Source organism: Meriones unguiculatus, chromosome 11 (assembly GCF_030254825.1).
Source record: "Meriones unguiculatus strain TT.TT164.6M chromosome 11, Bangor_MerUng_6.1, whole genome shotgun sequence".
Taxonomy (NCBI): Eukaryota; Metazoa; Chordata; class Mammalia; order Rodentia; family Muridae; genus Meriones; species Meriones unguiculatus.
The window spans coordinates 40,707,683-40,729,366 of record NC_083359.1 but is presented as its reverse complement, the minus strand read 5'-3'; the positions used below and the strand labels follow the sequence as shown (position 1 = coordinate 40,729,366).

General features: G+C 45.7%; 1 protein-coding gene across 1 annotated transcript in view; it reads right to left on the bottom strand.

The window, feature by feature from the left end:
• Pdpk1 (3-phosphoinositide dependent protein kinase 1) overlaps positions 1 to 9,632 on the bottom strand; it is a 68,490-nt gene extending 58,858 nt beyond the window's left edge. The window contains exon 1 of the mRNA XM_021644715.2: positions 9,467 to 9,632. Within this exon, the coding sequence (XP_021500390.1) occupies positions 9,467 to 9,490 (24 nt within the window). The 5' untranslated portion in view covers positions 9,491 to 9,632. The remainder of the gene's footprint in view (positions 1 to 9,466) is intronic.
• Positions 9,633 to 21,684: the final 12,052 nt, after the last annotated feature.

Below are 21,684 nucleotides of genomic sequence, written 5' to 3'. Positions count from 1 at the left end.
GCCTACTTTGTGCCTAAGATGATAAGACTCTCAGCATCCATTCCCTGCACATCATACCTGGGCACACAGCAGAAAACCCTGAACTAAAGTGAGCTGCTCTGAAACAAGTGCTAGGACACAACCACCACCAGGACCACCAACAGCACAACCCTGGGAATGTAGCTGTGGTGGTCTAGGTGACTACACCCACCCATAGCGCATTTACTCCTCTTGCCATTACAGAACTCATCCTGGAAATTGGAAGCAATTTCCTATACTACTACACTACTAAGGAAGGCAGATTCGGGAGATACAGAGTAAACCAATCCTAAGGATTTTAAGGGAAACTGCCTTTTTATGGGAATAAGACAATTGGATTGGCATCTTTGAGGCTCTTCTATAGGAACTGAGGGTGCAGTTGTGCAAAGACAGTGATCCAGCCACACCTCACCTATTAAGAAAGGCAGCAGCTCCAGCTCTCAGCTAATCTAAGAGTTCACCCAGGTTTGAGCTTGTTCTACAGAGTGAGGTCCAGGGCTAAGAAATCAAAAGGAAGGAAGAAAGAAGAAGAAAAGAAGAAGGAAGAAAGAAGAAGAGGAGGAAGAAGAGGAAGCAGCAGCAGCACCATAACCACCACCAAGAAAAAAAAAAAAGACTTTATCTAACATTTGATGGTCAGAAGTTTCTAGGAAGGACTTTAGTGTACAAAGTAAACAACAGCCTTAAAATACCACTTTTCAAGCAAGGCATGCCTGTAATCCCAGCACTCAGGGAGGCAGAGGCAGGCAGATCTCTGTGAATTTGAGGCTAGCCTGGTCTATAAAGTGAGAGAGTTCAGGACAGCCAAGGCTACACAGCGAAACCCTGTCTTGAAAAAAACAAAACAAATAGCAACAACAACAACAAAAAACCTAATAATGTCATCAAAAAGAATGGCATATGAGAAACTGTCACAGCCAAAGTGCCTAAGGAGGCAAAAGGACAAAGCATAATGTGTCTAAGGTAGACTCTGGGAACAGAAAAAGGACATTAGGTAAAAACTAGGGGATTCATCTACAGTTGGGAGGCTGAGACAGGCAGATAGTAAATTCTACGCCAGTCTGGGCCACATACGAAGACTATACTTGAAAAAGAACAGGGAGGGGAGGTGTTGAGCATATTGCTTCAGTTGATAAAGTACTGAACTCAGATCCACAGCACCTATGTAAGATGTGAAGTGTGTGTGACAGAAAGTCAGTCAGTCTTGCTGAACTAGTAAGCTCCAGGTTCAGGAAAAGGATCCTGTCTCAATCATAAGGTAGAGCTGGGAGAGAGTCAGTGGGTAAGGTGCTGCTATGCAAGCATAAGGACCTAAGCTCAGATCCCTGGCAAACAAGTGAAAAGCCAAGCCTGGCAGTGCTTGCTTGTAACCTCAGCACTGGCCAGTCAGTCTATGTTCACTGAGACCTTGCCTCAAAAAAATAACTGGAAATCAATAGAAGAAGACACCCTAAATTGATCTCTGGCCTACACACACACTTATGCACACTCAAGCATACAATACACACACAGGAAATAAGGTAAAGGAAGACAATGTCAAACCTCCAGTTCCACACTTAGGCAGTCACACACACAAATGTAAATACACAAACACACACACAAAAGAGGGAGTAAGAAGAGGGGAACAGAAAGAAGAGGTGGAGAAAAAAAAAAAGACTGTAGATGATTAAATCAGTAAAGTGCTTGTCATGCAAAGGATTTAAGTTCAATTCCCAGAATCCACATAAAAACTTGAGTGTGGTGTTGAGTCCCTTGTTATCTCAGCACTTCGGAAGTACAGACATGTCGATCCAGGGGCTTGCTGTCAGCAGATCTAGCCTAATGGATGAGCCCCAGATCCCAGTGAGAGACTCTGTCTCAAAATAAAAGGAGGAGTGACTCTAGAGAAATGATACAGGAGTTGAATTCTGGTGCACTAACAACAGAGAGACAGACAGTAAACAAGGTGTGTGGGTACATGCCCAAATCCCAGCACTGAGAAAGCTAAGGCAGAAAGATCTGGAGTTCTAGATGAGCCTAAAATGGACAGCAAGATCCTATCTTGAGAGGGATTTGAAGCTGGGCAGTAGTGGTGCACCCCTTTAATCCCAGCACTCGGGAGGCAGAGGCAGGCTGATCACCGTGTGTTCACAGCCAGCATGGCCTACAAAGCTAGTTGCAGGACAGTCACGGGGGGGGGGGGACGACAGACAGGAGTGAGGGGCTGTGAGGTTAGGCGCAAGACTGTGTCCAGTGATATGAAAGGACACCCAGCTGGGTATCAGAACCAAGAGGATAGAACAAGAGCAACAGGGGTCACCTAGAGGCTTTAGGCTCTAGAAGCCAAAGCTACAGAGTTTACTTTAGAGAAGCAGACATGAAATGCAGAACAAATGGTACAGAACCAAGGCTTGGAGAAAGGGGCAGACACCATGAAGCAGACTGGTCAGATAAGACTGTACAACCTTGGGAAATGAATGTTAAGGGCCTTCCACAGACAGGAATTTCTTCAAGCAAAGAGGAAGGGCATGGAAAAAGACAGAGGCCACTGAGAACCTGGCAGCCACAAACATCCTGGACATAAGCAGGTGTGTGTGTGTGTGTGTGTGTGTGTGTGTGTGTGTGTGTGGTGTCTGCATGATCTGTGTGTTTGTTGTCTGAGAAAAAACCTTGGGAGAAACCACGGGGGAAGAAGAAGGAGACTCAACCAGCAAGTCCTTGGAGTGCTTCTTAACTAGGAAAGGAAAAAGCCAGAAGGGAAGAGCAGTCAGACCACAAAGGTGGCGGCGCAGGCCACGTGCATAGTAACATGCAGGGGACTGCAACCCTGAATGAACTAGTTTCCCTTCAATCCAAGTCCTACCACTCCAAGAACTATGGTTCCACAACATGGTTCAGAAAATAAAATAGCCATTGTAGGCCCTGTCCCCATGCCTAATTTAGGTCTCCCGGAAACTCCAAGGAAAAACTGAAAAATTAGCTCAAGCCCCTTCTCACATTTCTATTGCAAGTCAAAGCACATGGTGAGATTCTCAGGGAATCTTCTCTGAAAAATCTTACCAACCTTCTTTGAAAGCATCCAACATACAGCTGCCATTTAGAGCTACAACTCTTTCCTACTACAATAAACTCAAGTTTCAAAAGAGAAAAACAGCTGAAGAATGGAACTTTACCCACAATCTCTCTGTAAAAGCTACATCTCTGCTGGAGTGCATTTTGACCAAAGCCTGCTGAGACCTGAGGTCCCCGAAGTAGGAAGACGAGCTGTAGATCCCACAGGCACACAAGACCATACCTCAAAAGGAACATTCTTAGCACCTAAACAGACCTTTAAACAAGGTCCGTACATACTGCAACTCCCTGCAGAATGAAAATGACACGAAACACAGACTGGCACAAAGAGTATTGATCTGTCTGTGAAATAAGTCACCAGTCCATCCAAAAACCACTTGCCTACCTTCATCTTACCCTTTGACAAAACTACAGGCAGAAATTAGGTATTCATATTCAGCAGTAAACAGTAAACCTTTAGCACTCACTCTAGCTTTTGTTCTAGGCTCTGTTATAATCTAGCAACCTAAAATCACACCCCTGAATCAGGCACCTTGATAAGGAATCAGGCACCTTGATAAGGAATCAATCCTTCCCAGTGTGGTCTGCAAAAACCTATAACCCCAACACTTGGAAAGTAGAGGCAGGAGGACCAGAAGTTCAAGGTTATCTTCAGCTACACACTAAGTTGAGGCCAGCCCGTTATATGAGATCCGATCTTTAAAAGAAAAGAAAAAAGGGAGGTGGGGAGGCAGGTGTGGTGGTATACACCTTTAAATCTCAGTACCCAGAAAACAAAAACAGGTGGATCTCTGTGAGTTCTAGACCAGCCTGATTTACATAGTGAATTCCAGGACAGCCAGGGCTGCACCTTTTTTCAATAGACAAGAAATATTCTAAACCCAATCCTTTATAATGAACTGAGTAGCTCTTTTTGTTTCCTTTGTTGTTGTTTTGTTTTGCTTTGTTTTGTGTTTGGAGATAGGGTTTCTCTGTGTAGCCCGGGCTGTCCTGGAGCTCCTTCTGCAGACCAGGCTGGCCTCTAACTCAGAGATCCTCCTGCCTCTGCCTCCCCAGTGCAGGGATTAAAGGCGTGCACCAGCACCTGGCTTCTTTTTTTCTTAAAAGACAGGCTCTGTCATTATGTTGCCCCAGCTTTCCTCAAACTTGTGAGTTTAGTGCTTCTTCTGCCTCAGCCTCTCAACCTGACTTAAGTATTTTCCTTTTTCTTTTTTAAGATTAAAAAATGTTTTCTTGGGCTGGAGAGAAGGCTCAGAGGTTAAGAGTACTGACTGTTCTTCCAGGGGTCCTGAGTTCAATTCCCAGCAACCACATGGTGGCTGCCAACCATCTGTAATGAGATCTGGTGCCCTCATCTGGTGTGCAGGTGTACATGCAGACAGACATTGTATACATAGTAAGTAAATTTTAAAAAATGTTTTCTTTTCTATGTGTATGGGCATTTGCCTATATGTTAAGTCTGTCTAATGTGTTCCTGGTATCCAAGGAGGCAGAACAGGGCTTTGGACCCCCCAAGATGATTGTGAGCTGCCATGTGGGTGCTGGAAGTCAAACCCAGGTCCCCTGAAGTGTAGCCAATGTTTTTAAATGCAGAGACATCTCTCTAGCTCTTTAAGTGCCTTTTGAGCTTTTGTTGTTTTGTTTTGTTTGAGATAGGGTTTCTCTGTGAAGCCTTGGCTGTACTAGACTGGTTCTGTAGACCAGTCTGGCCTCCAACTCAAAGCAATCTGCCTGACTCTGTTTCCCTAAAGTGCTGGGATTAAAGGCTTGTGCCACCACACCCAGCACCTAAGTATCATTCTTAACATTTTTAAAACAACTTGCAATTTCTTAAAGTGAAAAAAAAAAAAAAAGTCAACTTTAACATCAAGAAAAAATTCTGGATTAACAGACTTTCTATGATTGTACCAATGCAACAAAAGGTACCAAAGCCAGCCATGACTATACCAAACAGCCCTTTCTCTTCACAGAGAGAACACATCCCTACGACTCTAAGAAAATGCTCACACTGCCTTTGAGCTGAGCATTCAACCTGTTCACAACATTCACGTAACTTTAAAAAGGTCTGGCATCACACCAAACAAGAGAACAATGTGATCCAGTCACAGAAAAATGCATGACCGAGATGATCTGACCGGTATATGTCCCAAACTTACAGTTTCCACACAACACTTCCTCCGCCATTTGTACTGCCTTTTGAACCTGCCTTCAAAACAACTGCACTGCATACCCCCATTGGCACCTGTCATCCCACAGTCAGGCCTGCAGCACACTTGCACCTGCTAAGGGAGTCATTTCTGTACCAGTGTTCCTCTGCAATGACTTGCTCTCCTCACAGAACTGAAAACCCACCCAGGATTCCCTGTGCATGTGCTGAGGGCACCTTAGAGAGCCTCATCTCTTCAGCACTTAAAGCACTTACGTGCCCATCTCTGATTCCTACCAGGGTCAATAAGCTGCCCAGGAGCACCTCAACTCCAGCTCAAGTGGCTCAGAAGATGAGGACACAGGCTGAAAGGGGAGACACATGTCCCCAGGAGCCACCTGTTCCTCTTCCCCAAAACCGTACTGAAAGCAGCCTAGAGGCCAAGACCCGCCTTCAGCCCTCTATCTCTGCAGACAGCTGCTAGCTAAGACACCATCCTTCTCATAAAATCTTTGTCAGAAAAATTTTTTTTAAAAGTACTTAGATGTCAAGAATACTTCCTGCTTTGTCTTGGGACCCAAATTTGGTTCCTGGCACCTATGGATCATGTGGCTTTACATACCCACCAGTAACTAACTCGAGCTCCAGGAGATCTGAGACCCTCTCCTGGCCTCTGAGGCACCCATGCACACATGGGACTTACTCACAGATATACAGACACATACAAGTAAATAAATATCTTTTTTTAATAAAATAAGCTTTCCTCTCTTATGAGTACCTTCCTCTTCTATGACAGGAAGAACACATAAGAGCAAGCTCAAAAAATATAACACGATGAGATGGGGAAAAGGCTCTGCAGTTAAAAGCACTTTTTACTCTTGCAGAGGACGGGGCCAGGTTCCCAGCATACACATGGTGGTTATCAATCATCTGTAACTACAGTTCCAGAGGTTATTATACCCTCTTCTGACCTCCAAGGACACTGCACACACGTGATGCAACACACACATATGCATCCATACACAAAATATAAAAATAATCTTGTTTCATTTTGTTTTGTTTTTTGAGTCAGGGTTTCTCTGTGTAGCCCTGGCTATCCTGGCACTCACTTTATAGACCACTTTATAGCCTGGGGCTCAGAGACCCACCTGCCTCTGTCTTTTGGCAGAGAGGATAAAAGGCAGGCACCACCATCACCCAGCTAAAAAAAAAAAATCTTTAAAAAAGGGGTGGCTGGAGAGATGGCTCAGTGGTTAAGAGCTCTTTAAGAGGACCCTGGTTCAGTTCTCACATGGTAGCTCACAACTGTAACTATCAGTTCCAGGGTATCTGACACATTAACACGGGCATAAACACAATGCAGGCAAAATACCAATGAATATACAATATAAATAAATAAGTAAATAAATAAACAAGCAAGCAAGCTGGGAGATGGCGGCTCACACCTTTTAGCCCAGCACTTGGGAAGCAGAGACAGTAGATCTCTGTGAGTTCCAGGCCAGCCTGGTCCACAGAGTGAGTTCTAGGACACCCAAGGCTACACAAAGAAACCTTGTCTCAAAAAAAAAAAAAAAAAAAAAAAAAAAAAAAAAAAAAAGGAAGAAAACAGAAAAGAAAAAGAAAGAAGAAAAAAAGAAATGTGTCCTGGGCTTATTGTGCTACACACCTTTAATCCTAGTACTAGGAAACAGGCAGGTAGATTCACTGTGAGTTCAAGGCCAGCCTGGTCCACATAGCAAGCTCCAGACCAACCAGAGGCCGTGTAATGAGAACCTGACCTAAAAAAAATAAAAATATGAAGCCATTTTTTTTCATGCTTTCTAACTTTCCTTGACAGATGCAGTACCCATGGGAAACCTAAAGCACTTTAAGTTCTCATCAATTCTCCCCATTTTTCCCTCTGACCAAACTCTATCTCTTTTTTTCCAAACAAGGGGTACCTCCAAGGCTCACCCCAGCAGAGCCTCAATAAAGGTAAACCACACTCAGCTTCTTCCAAGCAGGTATTTTCTGACAAGACACAACTGAAATAGGGCCCAGGGGTCAGAGAATGTGGTCATTTCCCCAAATAAATATAATGTCCCTCCTCGTCCAATATGGCACAGTTAATATACTTCGGAGGCTCAAGCTCCAAGAAAACACCCTGGGCAGTGGTACTGAGGACTTCCTCACACTAGGTGCTTGGCTAAGCTGCCTACAGATGCTCTCTTGGGAGATCTTCACATGACAGAGTGACACTGAGTTCTCTGCCAAAACCCAATCTGTTATTTATGAGTCATGTACTTGACCTTTGGCCTCTCTTTAGTGTCCTTACCTGTTAAATGGGAACAATATCTACCTCAAACACAATGAGAATAAAGTACACATCTAACTATCTGCCTTGAAATAAGAGCTTAATAAATAGTACTTAAAACCTCTGGCCCACCTGAAAGGCAGACAGAGCTAGGCCTATTTCCACAGCCTCAGGTCATACTGTTGACTTTACAAGTGAAAAAGGCTTTGAGGAAAGTTAATTGAGACAGTGTCAGCCTGCTAGGTTAAAGTTCAAATGCAAACACAATTTACCCATGCAAATCTTCCTGTCCCCAGACAAAAGTCCATCCCTGCAACCATCTCTTCATTCCTATCAGGAAACAAGGCATATTCTCAGATGCGGGGGACTCTAGATGACAGAGATGCAAGGCCCAGTTCTTCCTTACAGAAAAGTCTTTCATTGATTCTGTAATTCTCTTCTGCTCACTAGATTTCAAGGATGTTAACACTGAAAAAGCTGCCTGATGAGAAGGAAACTGCAGACATCAAATGCCCATCATGGAAGTGCCAAGACCATTCGAGAAAACACACTCTTTTCCTTTTCCCATAGGAACCATTAAGTACACACCTTATACACTGCAGCAGCAGCACCGTGTGAAAGTTCACTTCACAGACATCCACAAGACTGCCTCTCTGACTTCCACGATTCATGTTTTTGCGTGCTAGCCCAAGCACCGCAGGGTAAAGACACGAGTGTTGCAATACCCTTTTGCCTTTCACCATTTTTCTCAACTGATAGGTCCTCCTCCTTTTAGAACTTGGATTAATTATCACCCATCTCTACAATGGAAGGTTATAACTTAAAGTCCAAATGGGCGGTAGAAGGCTCAAGGGCCTCCGATAGCAACAAAATTCTGCGCAGCTGTGCACGCTTCTCAAAGGGTGACCATACTTTCAGATTCTCAAAGGGCTCATAACCCTCCAAAAACATTCAAAACCATTACCACAGACACATGCTAGACCATACCGGACCAAGTGAGTTTCTCGGGTCTCCCTGAGTAAAAAGACCTGCAAGCCCTTTTCCGCCCCACCCAACCCCCGCAGAAGGTGAGGGTGAGGGTGAGGGTGAGGGTGAGGATCGAACCCAAGAGTGCTGAACATTCGAGGCAAGCCTACTACCACTGAACTACAGCTCTAGCCCAAGGAGGGGGTCGCCTGCCGAACCAGATTTTGCTAGGCATCTGACATCCTCCCGTCAACCACTTCGTATCGCATCCAAGGTAGGCATACTGAATCCATGACCTAAGAACTATAAAACTTGACAGAAAACACAAGACAACTATGGATACTTTTAAACTCAGAGAAAATAGAAACATTTCACCCAACAAGTGGTTGGTTTTGTGGTCCTGCCCTCCCCAAGCCCCTCCTCCCTGTCAAACTTGGGCTGCCCTCACGGGCCTCTCAGTTCGGCCTCCCGGGGCTTCCACCTCACTGAGCATAGAACGACAGGCAAGAAGAGCAGCGAAATGCCTCGCTGAACAAGAATCTGGAAAGAAGCCGCCAGCACCAGGTGCTTGTACAAGCAGGAACTCACATCTCCTGCTTCCCAGGATCCTCATCCAGGTAAAGGCCAGAGGCTGCTCCTCCGCAGGCACAACCTCAAGGTAAGCCCAGAGGCTCGGCTCCAGGCTGCGCGGAGCCGAAAACAAACTTTCCAGGCACTTCCACCCCGCCCGGCCGGGTGACACCTCCCGGCCTCCCCCGCCCTCCGCGCCCTGTCAGCGCCCGCGGCTGCCGCCGCCAGCCCGAGCCGGGGCCCGCGCTCCCCGCCGAGAGGCACCCTCGGCCGGCGCCAACAATCCTGCCTGCCACCCAGCCGCAGGTGAGGCGCCGCCCGGCCCGCGGCACCGGGCCGCCCCGCCTCGCCTAGCAGAACCGGGGCGACCGCCACGCTCTCGGGTAACGGACCGGTGCGCCCTACAGCCGCCGAGCGCTCACCAGCTGGCTGGTGGTCCTGGCCATGAGCCCCGCGTCGGCGCGGGCGCCTCCCCCGCAGCGTTGCGCTGCTCGGCGCCTCCTCAGCGTCCTCCTCCCCGCGGCGGAGCCCCAGCAATGGCCGCCCTCATCCTGCGCCCGCCCCGCCGCCTGCCGCCCCCAGCGCCACCCCGCCCCCGCGCGACGCTGGGTGGGACTTCCGCGACGCGGTCGCCGCTGCTCTCGTTCATTGGTCAGCATTCCTATCAATCGCCGCGGGCCGCAGGGGCTCCGCCCCCGCCCAGGAGCCGCATTTCCGGATTGGGGCCCGGCGCGCCTGTAGAAGGAGACGGAGCGAGCCAATCCGAGGTGGCGGGGAGGGACCGAGTCGGGAGCGCGGAGCTGTCATCCGCGTTCACTGTCAGGTAAACTGAGGCTCGGCGGCCAGCTGGCCAAGGTCACACCTGGGGCAGCAGCAGGGCTGAGCTGCTGCCTGGGCTACTTGAATTTAATTCACAGCTCACGAGGGCTCTGGGAAAGAAACTGGGCTATGATTTGAAGCAGAGAACAAACCGACAGTCACTCCGACAAACCTGCCTTTGCCTATATTTTGGTGGGTGTGTTTTGTTTTGTTGTTTTGTTTTGTTTTGTTTTGTTTTTTTCTCTCTTTGGCTGTCTTTGTGAGCTCGCTTTTATTCTTTTTATTTCCTTTCCCAACAGGATCTTCACTGTATAGCCCAGACCGGCCTCATACTTGGGGCAATCCTGTCTCAGCCTCCCGACTGCTGAAATTACAGGTATGGGCCACCACACCCTGCTTTAGTTGTCATTAATGACAACACTTTTTTTTTTTTTTTGAAATTATGTGAAATGCATACAAATTTGACAATTTTAGCTTATTTTTTATTATTATTATTTTACTTTCTGTGCTTTGTGTATAGTGTATGTCCGTGTGTGTGTGTGTTTTGGGGGGGTCAGGTATCTTCCTATACAAGTCCGCACCCCAGAGCTTGCTGATTCCTCTAAGATGACTGGCCAGACAATAAGATGTAGTGATCCTCCTGTCTGTGCTTTCCCAGGGGCGAAACTACAGATATGCCCCACCATCTCCAGCTTTTACATGAGAGCTGAGGACCCAAACTCTGAACTTCGTGTATGCATAGCAGGCACTTTACTGAGCAGTATCACCAGGCCTTGCCCCTCACACATACTAAGATATCTCTAAATTAAAGTCTCTAAGTACACCCCTAGCCCTTACCACCTTTGTTTTTGAGACAGGGTCTCAATGTGTAGTTCTAGCCTGGATATCACTATGTAGACCAGGCTTGTCTTAAATTTGTGATCTTTCTGCCTTAGTTTCCCTAGTACTTGAATTACAGGTATTCACTAGCAGATGCCTGTCTTTTTTTTTTTTTTTTAAGTAATTTAAAGTCTGCTGAAAATGACTGTATGTTCAGCCTTAAATGAGACATCTAGAGACAGGCAGTGGTAGCAGATGCCTTTGATCCCAGCACTCAGAGGCAGCGGTAGGTAGGTGGATCTCTGAATATGAGTCCAGGATGGCCAGAGCTACACAGAGAAACCCTGTCTTGAAAAACAAACAAACAAAAATCTATAAATAAATAGGGCATGATTCCCTCTCCAAATAAGGCTTAAGAAACATTGAGAAAGAGGAGAAGAAAAGAATGTAAGAGTTGTAAACTGGGGAGGAATGCTGAGAAATACTGATTCTGAACATGGCATGGCCATGGCACTGATGAATTCACAGAAGCCATGGTTACTTGCCCAAGAGCAAATCAGTCAAAATTCCAACATAGATAGGAGAGAGCCTCACAAAGACTCACACACATCTGAGTAGTTACTGGCAGCTGATGGCCGCTGGGGAAGAGCCATTTTTCTTTGAGGGTGTGGTCACTGGAAGGTTGTCCATGCTCAAGCGGAAATCCCAAACACAGGCACACACAGCACTAACCAGACTCAGTAGGTTACTAAAAGGTTATATTACTACCTTCCCCACTCAAAGACTAGTTTAAAGCCAGAGGAAGTAAAGTGTACCTGTAGAGCCTTCTAAACTTGCAGGAGAATAACTTGAGTCTAGGAGTTCAAGGCCAACCTGAGTAATACAGCAAAATTTTGTCTCAAAAAAAAATTTTAGATAATACAGAGGAGCCAGAACTCATGGGATAAATTCATAATCCCATATAGGCAGAATGAATTGCTAAACAAGCAGTAATGGCCATTAACAGCTTCATATTAACCGCATGTTGACTCTTAAGTGAGGATTTTTCATCCTAGATCTCATTCTAAAGCATCCCTGACATTGTTGCCCCAATTTTCAGATGAGGAAAGTGAAGCATAGGAGTAGCAGTTTTACAGTTTGCAGAGCCAGAACTGGGTCCTAGGCATCCACATGCTAGAACCTCTTTGTCAACCCTTGTAATGGAAGTTTGGTTTCTTTAAAAACTCAGTTATGGGTACTGGAGAGATGGCTCAGAGGTTAAGAGCACTGGCTGCTCTTCCAGAGGTCCTGAGTTCAATTCCCAGCAAACCACATGGTGGCTCACAACCATCTATAATGAGATCTGGTGCCCTCTTCTGGCCTGCAGGCAAACATGCAGACAAAACATTGTACACATAATAAATAAATAAATCTTTACCAAAAAAATCAGTTATGTTATGTAAATATGTTGTTTTAATCCCAAGTGTAGAATTGTAGTTTGGGCTTTAGTTGATCCACAACTGATAATTGCCGCCTGTGGTGCATGGTATTTGCCAGCTGGTAAAGGCCTGCTTCCTGCAGCACACAGAGGTGAGTAGTCTAGGACTCTGAAGGATATAAATATCAGAGCCCAGAAAGAGAAGGTATGGAAGTTTGGAGAGACAAGAGAAGGATGGTGTGGTGGCTTGGCAAAGACTGTTTGCTGCATTTGCTGTTGACGGAGATTGGTATAGCCCCAAACGAACCCATCAACCCTAACCTGCCAGAAGTAGAGGGGTCTGTGGCCCCTTTCCCTACTAACCTTCTTTCTCTTACCTAAGTTTGTTAAAGGATTGGTGGAAGGGAGGTAGAGGCTTAAATACCCCAAATAAAATAGAGCTTAAAAACGAGCACTACAAACCCTTAAGGATACAGCCCTTATCTATCCATTCTCTCAGTATGACATACATTTATAGGCCTTAAAAACAGCAGAGTCAGGGAGATGGCTCAGTGGGTAAGGTACTTGCTATAAAGGCATGAAAACCTGAATTTGGGTCTTCATGACCCAATGTAAAGCTAGCAATAATTAAGCTCATCTGTAATCAGTTTTCCTGTGACAAGAGAACCCCAGAAGCCAGTTATCCCAGACTAAGCAACAGACCTGACGTGGCTCAGCAGGTAAAATACTTGCTGTAAGCCGAACAACCTGAGTAAATATACATGACAACTAGCTTCTAAAAGTTGTTTGCTCTCCATAGCAGTGCCACAGTACAGGTACCATCCCAATCACACACAATATGAATTTCTTAAATGTTTACCTAATTTATTCATTTTTTTTTCGTGTGTTTTTCTTGCATGTGCGTCTGTGTGAATCACATGTATTCTTGGTGGCCACAGAGGTCAGAAGGGAGTATTGAAACCCCAGAAACTGGAGATGGTTGTGAATCAACACATGGTTGCCCTTCAAGAACAAGTGCTCTTAATCTCTGAGCCATTTCTCCAGGCCTATAATAAGTTTCTATGAGTGTGAGGCCAGCCTGGTCTTCATAGTGGGTTCCATGCCAGCCAAGATTACATAGTAAGATCAATCAATAAGAAGAAACCTTGTGTCAAAAAAGGTGGAAGATAAGGACCAACACCTGAATCTGTCTTTTCACTTCCATATATGTACCTGCACTTACATACACAAACATGCACACACATCATCTCACATATACAATTCACACACTCACAGTGTTGGAGGGTGATTTAAAACAAGGGGTGACCATACCCCTAATACCCAGGAGCCTCGTGCTATCCATGCTAGTTTGACCCATCCTGCACTCAAAACTGTATCATCCTGTGCCCTGTGTGGCCCTCCTGATGCAATCTGCCTCAGATGAAGAGGACTCCATTGGAGGGATATTCCATATACAGATGGGATGTTTATAGATCCACCTATTGACAAATCTCTACTAACATACTAACATGCAAAACATTAAAATAGTTTCCAGTTTTGTTTGTTCTCATGAGCCAGGTCCTACACAAAATCCAGACATAGCCTTACTTGCTTTCTTGGATACATTTGTAGCATATGAAATTAGTGGGTCAAAGCACAGTTCATTGCTGATAAATTGCCTGCCCTGTTCCACAAAACAAATATTCCAGGTTACACTTTCATCCTTAGAACACACAAAGACAAGCTTGAGGTTGACAGAGCTCTTGACAGCATACACTTTTGAATGCCTGTCATCCTTAGCTTGCATCCTTTACCCCTGCTACCCAGTAAGAGCAGAGTGTTAGCTTTCACCACTTGATGATCATAGTACCATGAGAAGCAGGTACTATGATCATCCCCACTACCCATGCAAGGAAACTGAGGCTGGCGAGATCACTCTTTCACAGTTAGGTCACAAAGTAAAGTTCTCAAAATCATACCTACCAACTCTGGTGCCCAGCTCTTAGCCAAAGCAGCTCAGCTGACTCCCAGTCCTCTCAATCTTATTTGGGTCGTGCTTGTCTTGAGAGAATACTAACCGTTTTATATGGTTAATCTTCCTTAGTTTGCCCTACAGCTGCCCTCCGAAGATGGATAGCGAATACTCATTTCAAGACAGGGTTTCTTGGTTGTAGCCTTGGCTGTCCTGGAACTCACTCTGTAGACCAGGATGGCCTTGAACTCAGAGATCTGCCTGCCTCTGCTTCCCAAGTGCTGGAGTTTCCATTACCATTTTACCCATGTGTGTATATAAACACACACACATATATGTGTGCACATCACAGAGCAGCAGAAAAAAGTTACTGAAGGATGTGTTCTATCAAAAATCATATAATAAAGGAAAAAAAAAAACAAGAAAAAAGTTATGAGAGCCAGAGGAAAAAAGAAGAAGTGAAGAAAACACAGGACTGGAGTGTAGGGAGGTCCCCGGTCCTATGTGTCCATTCAACAATCATTGACCCTCCCCTGTTGAACAAAAAGTTTTCCTTGTGGAATTCCAGTACTAATACAGGAGTGGAGGAAGAGAGCTGGCCCAATAAGCACATTTATAGCATATTATAAGGTAATTTCTCAAGGAGGAAAGAAAATTAGGTCAGTGAAGTTGCAGGAGTATACAGGGAGGCATAAGTTTAAATGGAGAAATGCTAAAAGTTGTTGGTAGGAAGGATCAGACCCTAAGCAAGCAGGTTTAAAGAGTACCCCAGAAAAAACTTAAAAAGATAGGTTCTCAAACACATAGAAAGTTGATCTGAGAAGCTGACATAAAGAAAACTCATAAGGAAATCAAAACAAAACAAAACTGATAGAAAAGACTGCACAACCACAGTTTGAGCCTTTTTTCAGTGCCTCTCCTGCTGTGCTCAATCTTTACAGGCATGATCAGGTACTGACTCAGCCCTGAATCATCAGACTCTCTTGACATGAGGCTAGAGCTATGGCAGAGTGTTCAGCAGAAAAGCAATATATAACCACAAATGATGACTCACGAGGTAAAGACACCACTTAGAAAGATGGGAAGACAGGGAGTTTTATCACAGCCTTTTTAGAACTATTTGGTCTTTTTTTTTTTTTTTTAATGTGTGTGGGTGTTTTGCCTGCATGTATGAGTTCCGTGTGTGTTGCAGTGCCCAGGAAAGCCTGAAGAGGGCATCAGATCCCCTGAGAGTAGAGTTAAAAGAGGGTTTTAAGTTGTCCTATGGGTGCTGGGAATTGAACCTGGTCCTCAAGAAGAGCAGACAGCTCTTAATTGCTGAACCACTGCTCCCGGCCCGCTATTTGGACTTTTAACTGCTGTTGCAAATAAAAATTGGTAAAATGGAGGTGGCAAAGTGACTAATTTCTGTAATTCCAATATTTTGGAAGCTGAGGCAGTAAGATCACCAACCACATTTCAGAACCTATTACTCATAAATGTAAACTGGGGAAGGATATTTGTGACCCCAAAGCTTACTATTGTGTAATGTTGCTAAGGATCATGGCTACAGACTCGTTGCTTCCAGGCAAATGATCTACTATCCAGTAATATCCTTGGTTCTGGCAGCACCAAGATGAGAGAAAAAGGCCACAAATTTAAAGAGCAAAAAGTGAGGTTCATGGAAGGTTTACAGGGAGAAGAGGGATGGGTAAAAATGTTATAAATCTTAAAAAAAAATGTATTTAAAGTCAGGTGGTGGTGACACATGCCTTTAATCCCAGCACTCAGGAGGCAGAGGTGGGCAGATCCCTGAGTTCAAGGCCAGCCTGGTCTACAGTGTGAATTCCAGGTTACCCAGGGCTATCCAGAGAAATGCTGTCTTGGAAAAAAAGGAGGAGGAGGAGGAGAAGAAACAATTTTTTTTTTTCAGAAAAGAATAAAGAAACAATGGCTTATTTGTTACAAGGAATTGTAAAATAAATGATGAGGGTTGGGATGTAGTTCAATGTAGACGGCTTGGAGTATGTGTGAGGCTCTAAATTTAATCCTTGGCACCACTAAAATAAAAATGAGATGAAATGGGGAGGAGGAAATGGCTCAGTGGGTACAACCATTATTACAGAAGCATAAGGACTAGAGTTTGGATCCTGTGAACCCACTTAATAGCCAGGTAAGTACTCAACACTCAAGAGGTAGAGATGGAAAATTCTTGGGGCTATCAGTGAGCTCTGGGTTCATTTGAGAGATCCCGCCTCAATAGATAAAAATGGGGAGCCATCAAAGAAGACACCCAATGTCACTTCAGGCCTCCATACGCATGCACATAAACATGTGATGGGTATTCACACATATAAACAATCTTCTCTTGATGCTGGAGACTAGTATGTGCTTACTACAAGAAACAGAGCCAGGTTCTAAGAAAGAAGAAAGTCAAAGAAGCAAGGCAAGCCAGGTATGGTGGCACACGCCTTTAACCCCAGCACCTGGGAAGCACAGGCAAACATCTCTGAGTTTGAGGCCAGCCTGGTCTACAGAGTGAGTTCCAGGACAACCAGGGCTACACAGAGAAGCCCTGTCTCCAAAAACAAAACAAACATGAAACCAAACCAAAAAAAAAAAAAAAAAGTCAAACTCAAATAATTTTTTCAAGATGATAAGAAGCAAGTTAAAGAATAAACAAACTTTAAATCCAATAATGGCTAGCAAGGTGATTCTGTAGTTAAGGGCACTTGCTGCCAAGCCCAGTGACTTGAGTTCAATCCCTGGGACCAATGAAGAGAGAGAACAGACTTCTAAAAGTTGTCCTCTAATCACCACATATAGGCTGCAGCACACATGCCACACACATACATACATACATGTAAAATGTTTCTTAAAGATCCATTGAAAGTGAGGTGTGCTTCTGGGAGATACAGCTCTGTTGTGGATATAAACATGGTTTTGTTTTGGTCCCAGGTGTGAGATATGGGGCTGATTCAGATGGCCAACAGTAGCAGGCTCTGAGAGGAGCTCTTTGCCAGCTGCAGATAGTTGAATCTGAGGACTCTGGAAAAGGAATGAATGCCACAGCCCAGAGAGTGGATCAAAGAGAAAGAACGGTGTTGCTCCTGGTTGCTATTATGAGACAAGAAGTTGGACTAGGAACCCAGTGACCCTAACCAACAGGAAGCAGCTAAGAACTGTGCCTCCTCTCCCACTAATCCTCTTTCTCATACTGGTAATAGGGTAATGGAAGGGATTAGGGTAGAGTAGAGAGAAAAAGATAAACGTAATTAAAAGTTTTTCTTTTTTTTTTTTTAAAGTACACCAACACAGCTCAATGGCAGAATGCTTGACTGATGTGCATGAGGTCCAAGGTTCAATTTCTAGTAAGAGCAAAAGTGAAATGTGGTGACACACTTCTAATTTAGCACTCAGCTAAGGTAGGAGAATTTCAAGTTCAAAGCCAACTTTGGTCACAGAGGGAAAAAAGGGGGGGGGAGGGAATACAGTTGATCTTCCTTCTCCTATAAATGTATGAAGGCCTGACAAGATGGCTAAGCTGCTGCCGATGATGACCGGGATTGCATCACCTGGGACCCCACACAGAAGAGAACCAGCAGCTACTGGCTCTCCTATAACCTCCACTCCTGCACCGTGGCACTTTGTTGGTTAAGCAGAGACTAACTCTCTAGCTTTGGGCAGCCTAAACTGATTATGTAGGCCTGGCTGGGCTTGAATCCATAAAGCTCTTTGTGAGCGCTAGGATTAAAGGCCTGAGCCACCATATAAAGACTTTTTTTTTTAATGGGTTTTTGTTTTTAGTGTATATAGTTTTTTGTGCATGTTGTGGTGTTGGGACTCAAACTTAGGAACTTGAACATGCTAGTCAAATGCTCTACCTCTGAACTATAAGTTCAGTTCCCAATAAACTAATGCAAAATTAAAATTAAAACAAAAGTTGAAGAGCCAGAAAACGGTTTAGCTGGTAAAAGTCTTGCCTTGCAGACACAAGAACCTAAGCTAATTCCACACAAAAAGTTAAATCCACATTTAAAAAAAAAAGAAAGAAAGAAAGAAAAGAAAGAGCCAAGCATGTTGCATATGCTGGCTAAAATTAAATAAATAAATAAAGGTGTTGGATTCCAGAGATGGCTCCGCAACTAAAAGCATATGCTACTCTTGCAGAAGACCCAGGTTCAGTTACCAGCACCCCATTAGGCAGCTCACAAATGCCTGTAACTCTACTCCAACACCTCTGACCTGTGAGGGTACCTGCACTCGTGCACACACACACACACACACACACACACACACACACACAAATACACACACAAATGTTTTAAAGGCAACTAAGCAGGTGACAGGAGCAGGGTAGGGAGGGAAGCAGAAAGCTGGACGGCAGTTCTCAGTCTCCAGGATCTTCCTGCAGGCAGCCGGCAAGACCCAAGCCAGACCTGACCACATAGCTCCTCTTACCTCTGCAGACAGGGCACCTGTGTAAGTGCAGCCTGGCTACCCACCTCAGGACAACGGCCAGGAGGGGAAATGGTCTTACCTAGCCTGGTGACGTTCATTGGTACCCAAGTTGAAGGAGAGGGACTGACTGTCCCTTCTGTGCCCAGACTCTCTTGTGTCTGCAGAGTATCCTTCAAGTATGCAGTGGCTTAGGGTGACATTGTGAGGTCACAGAAGGGCAAGAGGATGATGGGAACCATCTTAGAAGGGGCTGGGAGGTGTCTGGTGTGCACAAAACACCAGCTACCCATGCTCCTAGTGTTTCACTCTTTTCACCAGTCCTCATGGAATGAGTGAGGAAGGGTTCAGAGGCTAGAAACCAGTGTGCCTCTTCTGCGCTCTTAAAGACTTTCTGCTGTGTAACAAATTACCTCCAGGGGCTGGAGAGATGGCTCTGGGGTTAAGAGTACTGGCTGTTCTTCCAGAGGTCCTGAGTTTGATTCCCAGCAACCACATGGTGGCTCATACCCATCTATAATGGTGCCCCCTTCTGGCATGCAGGCAAAATACTGTATAAGTAATAACTCTTTTTAAAAAACCAAATTACCTCCAAATATTGCCTCATGATGTTTTGGAATATGGTTAGGCTCTGCTTTCTCCTGACTGCATCAAGATGAAGCTGCAACTGGTGTAGTAGCCTGTGTCTTTAAACCCAATACTTGTGAGGCAGAAGCAGGAGGATACGAGTTCAAAACCATACAGCAAAGTTGAGGCTAGGCTGTGCTAAATAATAAATAAGACTTTGTCTGGCCAACGTTCCCCCAACACACACACTCCCGCAGCCACAGCCGAGAGGGCGGAAAGGTGGACTGTTCCAGCGGCAGGCTGTAAACCTCGGCTCAGACCAGGGTCCCACCTAGAGAACTCTCCACTTAGTGTCGGTTTCACAACAGAATGGCCAAACAGCACTAAAAGCAAACTGCAATCTGGCGCGGGAAAACAAGCGTGGCACCCTGGCCGCTAACCCTGGGGAAAGGCAGGTCTGCCTGGAGCCCTTCACTGCACTCCTTACCGACGCCACCTGAGCACCCCCGCGGGTGGGCCAAAGGGTCCTGAAGGGAGGGGAGGATTCAGTGGTGCAGCGGGCACAGGCGTGGTGCTGCGCCCGTGCTAAGCTACTCTGCGTGAGGACTCAGCCTACATTCGTATTTTTAGCTGGGTCCAAGGGTTTTTGCGTGTGTCCTACAGCTCCGAGTTTGGACAGAGTTTTGGGTCTTGCAAAAGCACCCCTCGGTGGTGGGCGCCTGTCAGAGTGGCCAAAGTTGCTGCGGTCACACCTGACTCCAAGCCGGGGGCATTCTCTCAGAAGACCTGGACCCCTCCTCACTATTCATCAGCTGGCCTTGCGAATATTTTGCCTTGACCCTGGAGGAAAAACGACCCGACTGAGTCGTCTGGCTTGGGATTCGAACCCGAGTTCACGGGAGCCCCCACAGGCTGCTGTCCAGCGCCGGCCTCCAGATGGCACCCGTGCTCTCCTCAGCACCCAAGCGTTTGCCTCTCTGGCACACTGGGTATAACCGGCCGCCTCCTCTAGGTGTCTCAGGAGCACTGCTCTGCTTTCCAACATGTTCCGTAATCTGCCACTACTATGGTGACTCAGCTAAACTCAGGGAGCGGCTGTCCCAGAGTCCACACCCACACCACAGGCATGCCTAATAGGGCACCACTATCACCTGCAGCTGGGGAGGCGCTGGTGGCCCAGAGGCCCCAGGCTGAAGTAATCAGCACACCTTCCTGTGAATAATAGCCCTCCAGCTCTGAGCCGTCAGCAGGGCTCGGTGTGGTCGGAGTAGAGGACTAATGCCAATGACAGAGTATGTCTGGAAAGTAATAGTTCGGGAGGTGATGGGGCGATTAAGAGTGCTAACAGGAGAGCTGGGGACGGCTCCGTGGTTAAGAGCACTGGCTGCTCTTCCAGAGGACCCATGTTCAATTCCCAGAACCTAAATGGCAGCTAACAGCCATCTGTAACTTCAGGTCCTGGGGGGATCCAATGCCTTCCAAGGCATTGCAGTACCTGAATGATGCACAGGCATGAATGCAAGCAAAACACCTATGTATGCAAAATAAAATCTAAATAAATAAATAAATGAACAGTGGTTGGAGTGGGGTTGTAGAACTGGCTCCTAATAAAGGACCAGAGTTCACTTCGCAGCATCTACATCCAGCTCCCAAGGGATGCCATCCAGCTCCAGCCTCCACTACACATACATACATATAAAGATAAATCTTTTCAGTGGTTAAGGGACCAGAGAGATGGCTCAATGGTCAAGAGGCTCAGTTCAGTTCAGTTCCCAGCACCCACTCCCTGTAACTCTAGCTGCAGGGAATCTGACATTCTCTTCCGGCCTGCTTGGACACCTGACTTCACATAAATGAACAAAGTTTTGAGACAAGGTCTCTCTACATAGCCCTGGCTGTCCTGGAAGGTGTTATGTAGACTAGCCTGGCCTCAAACTCAGAAGTCCACCTGTCTCCGCCTCCCAAATCCTGAGATTAAAGGCATGCTAAAAAAAAAAAAAAAAATTTAAGTGCTGAACGGGTAAATTTGGGGTCCGGGGACATGGCTCAGTTGAGTGCTTGCTTATCATGAACAGGGACTCACAGTCCAGCACCAAAGACAGTGGCTGTGTGGTGCACTCCTGGAAACCCAGCCCTCAGAAGGTGGGAAAAGGACCACTTTCTCCTCAACTACACATAAACTTGGAGACTAGCCTCAGCTACCTGAGACCCTCTCTAGTCTACTGAGACTTTCCAGCCTAGGCTGGCCTCCAACTTGATATATAGCTGAGGTGACCCTTGAATTCCTAGTCTTCCTACCTCTACCATCCACAGAATTACAGAAAGACAATACTATGCTGGACAACTTTATACTTTTTAAAGATTTCTTCTTACTATTTCCTTCCTTTTTTAACGGATTTATTTACATGAGTGTCTCTTTTTTTCATGCACACCAGAAGAGGACATCAAATTCCTTGACAGATGGTTGTGAGCCACCATGTGGTTGCTGGAAATTGATCTCGGGACCTCTGCAAGAGCAGCCAGTGCTCTTAACCTCTGAGCCATCCCTCCAGAACTCCCCCCCCCCTTTTTTTCTTTTTACTATTTCTATGTATGTTTGCATGTCTGTGTGCAGGGATGTGCAGTAATCC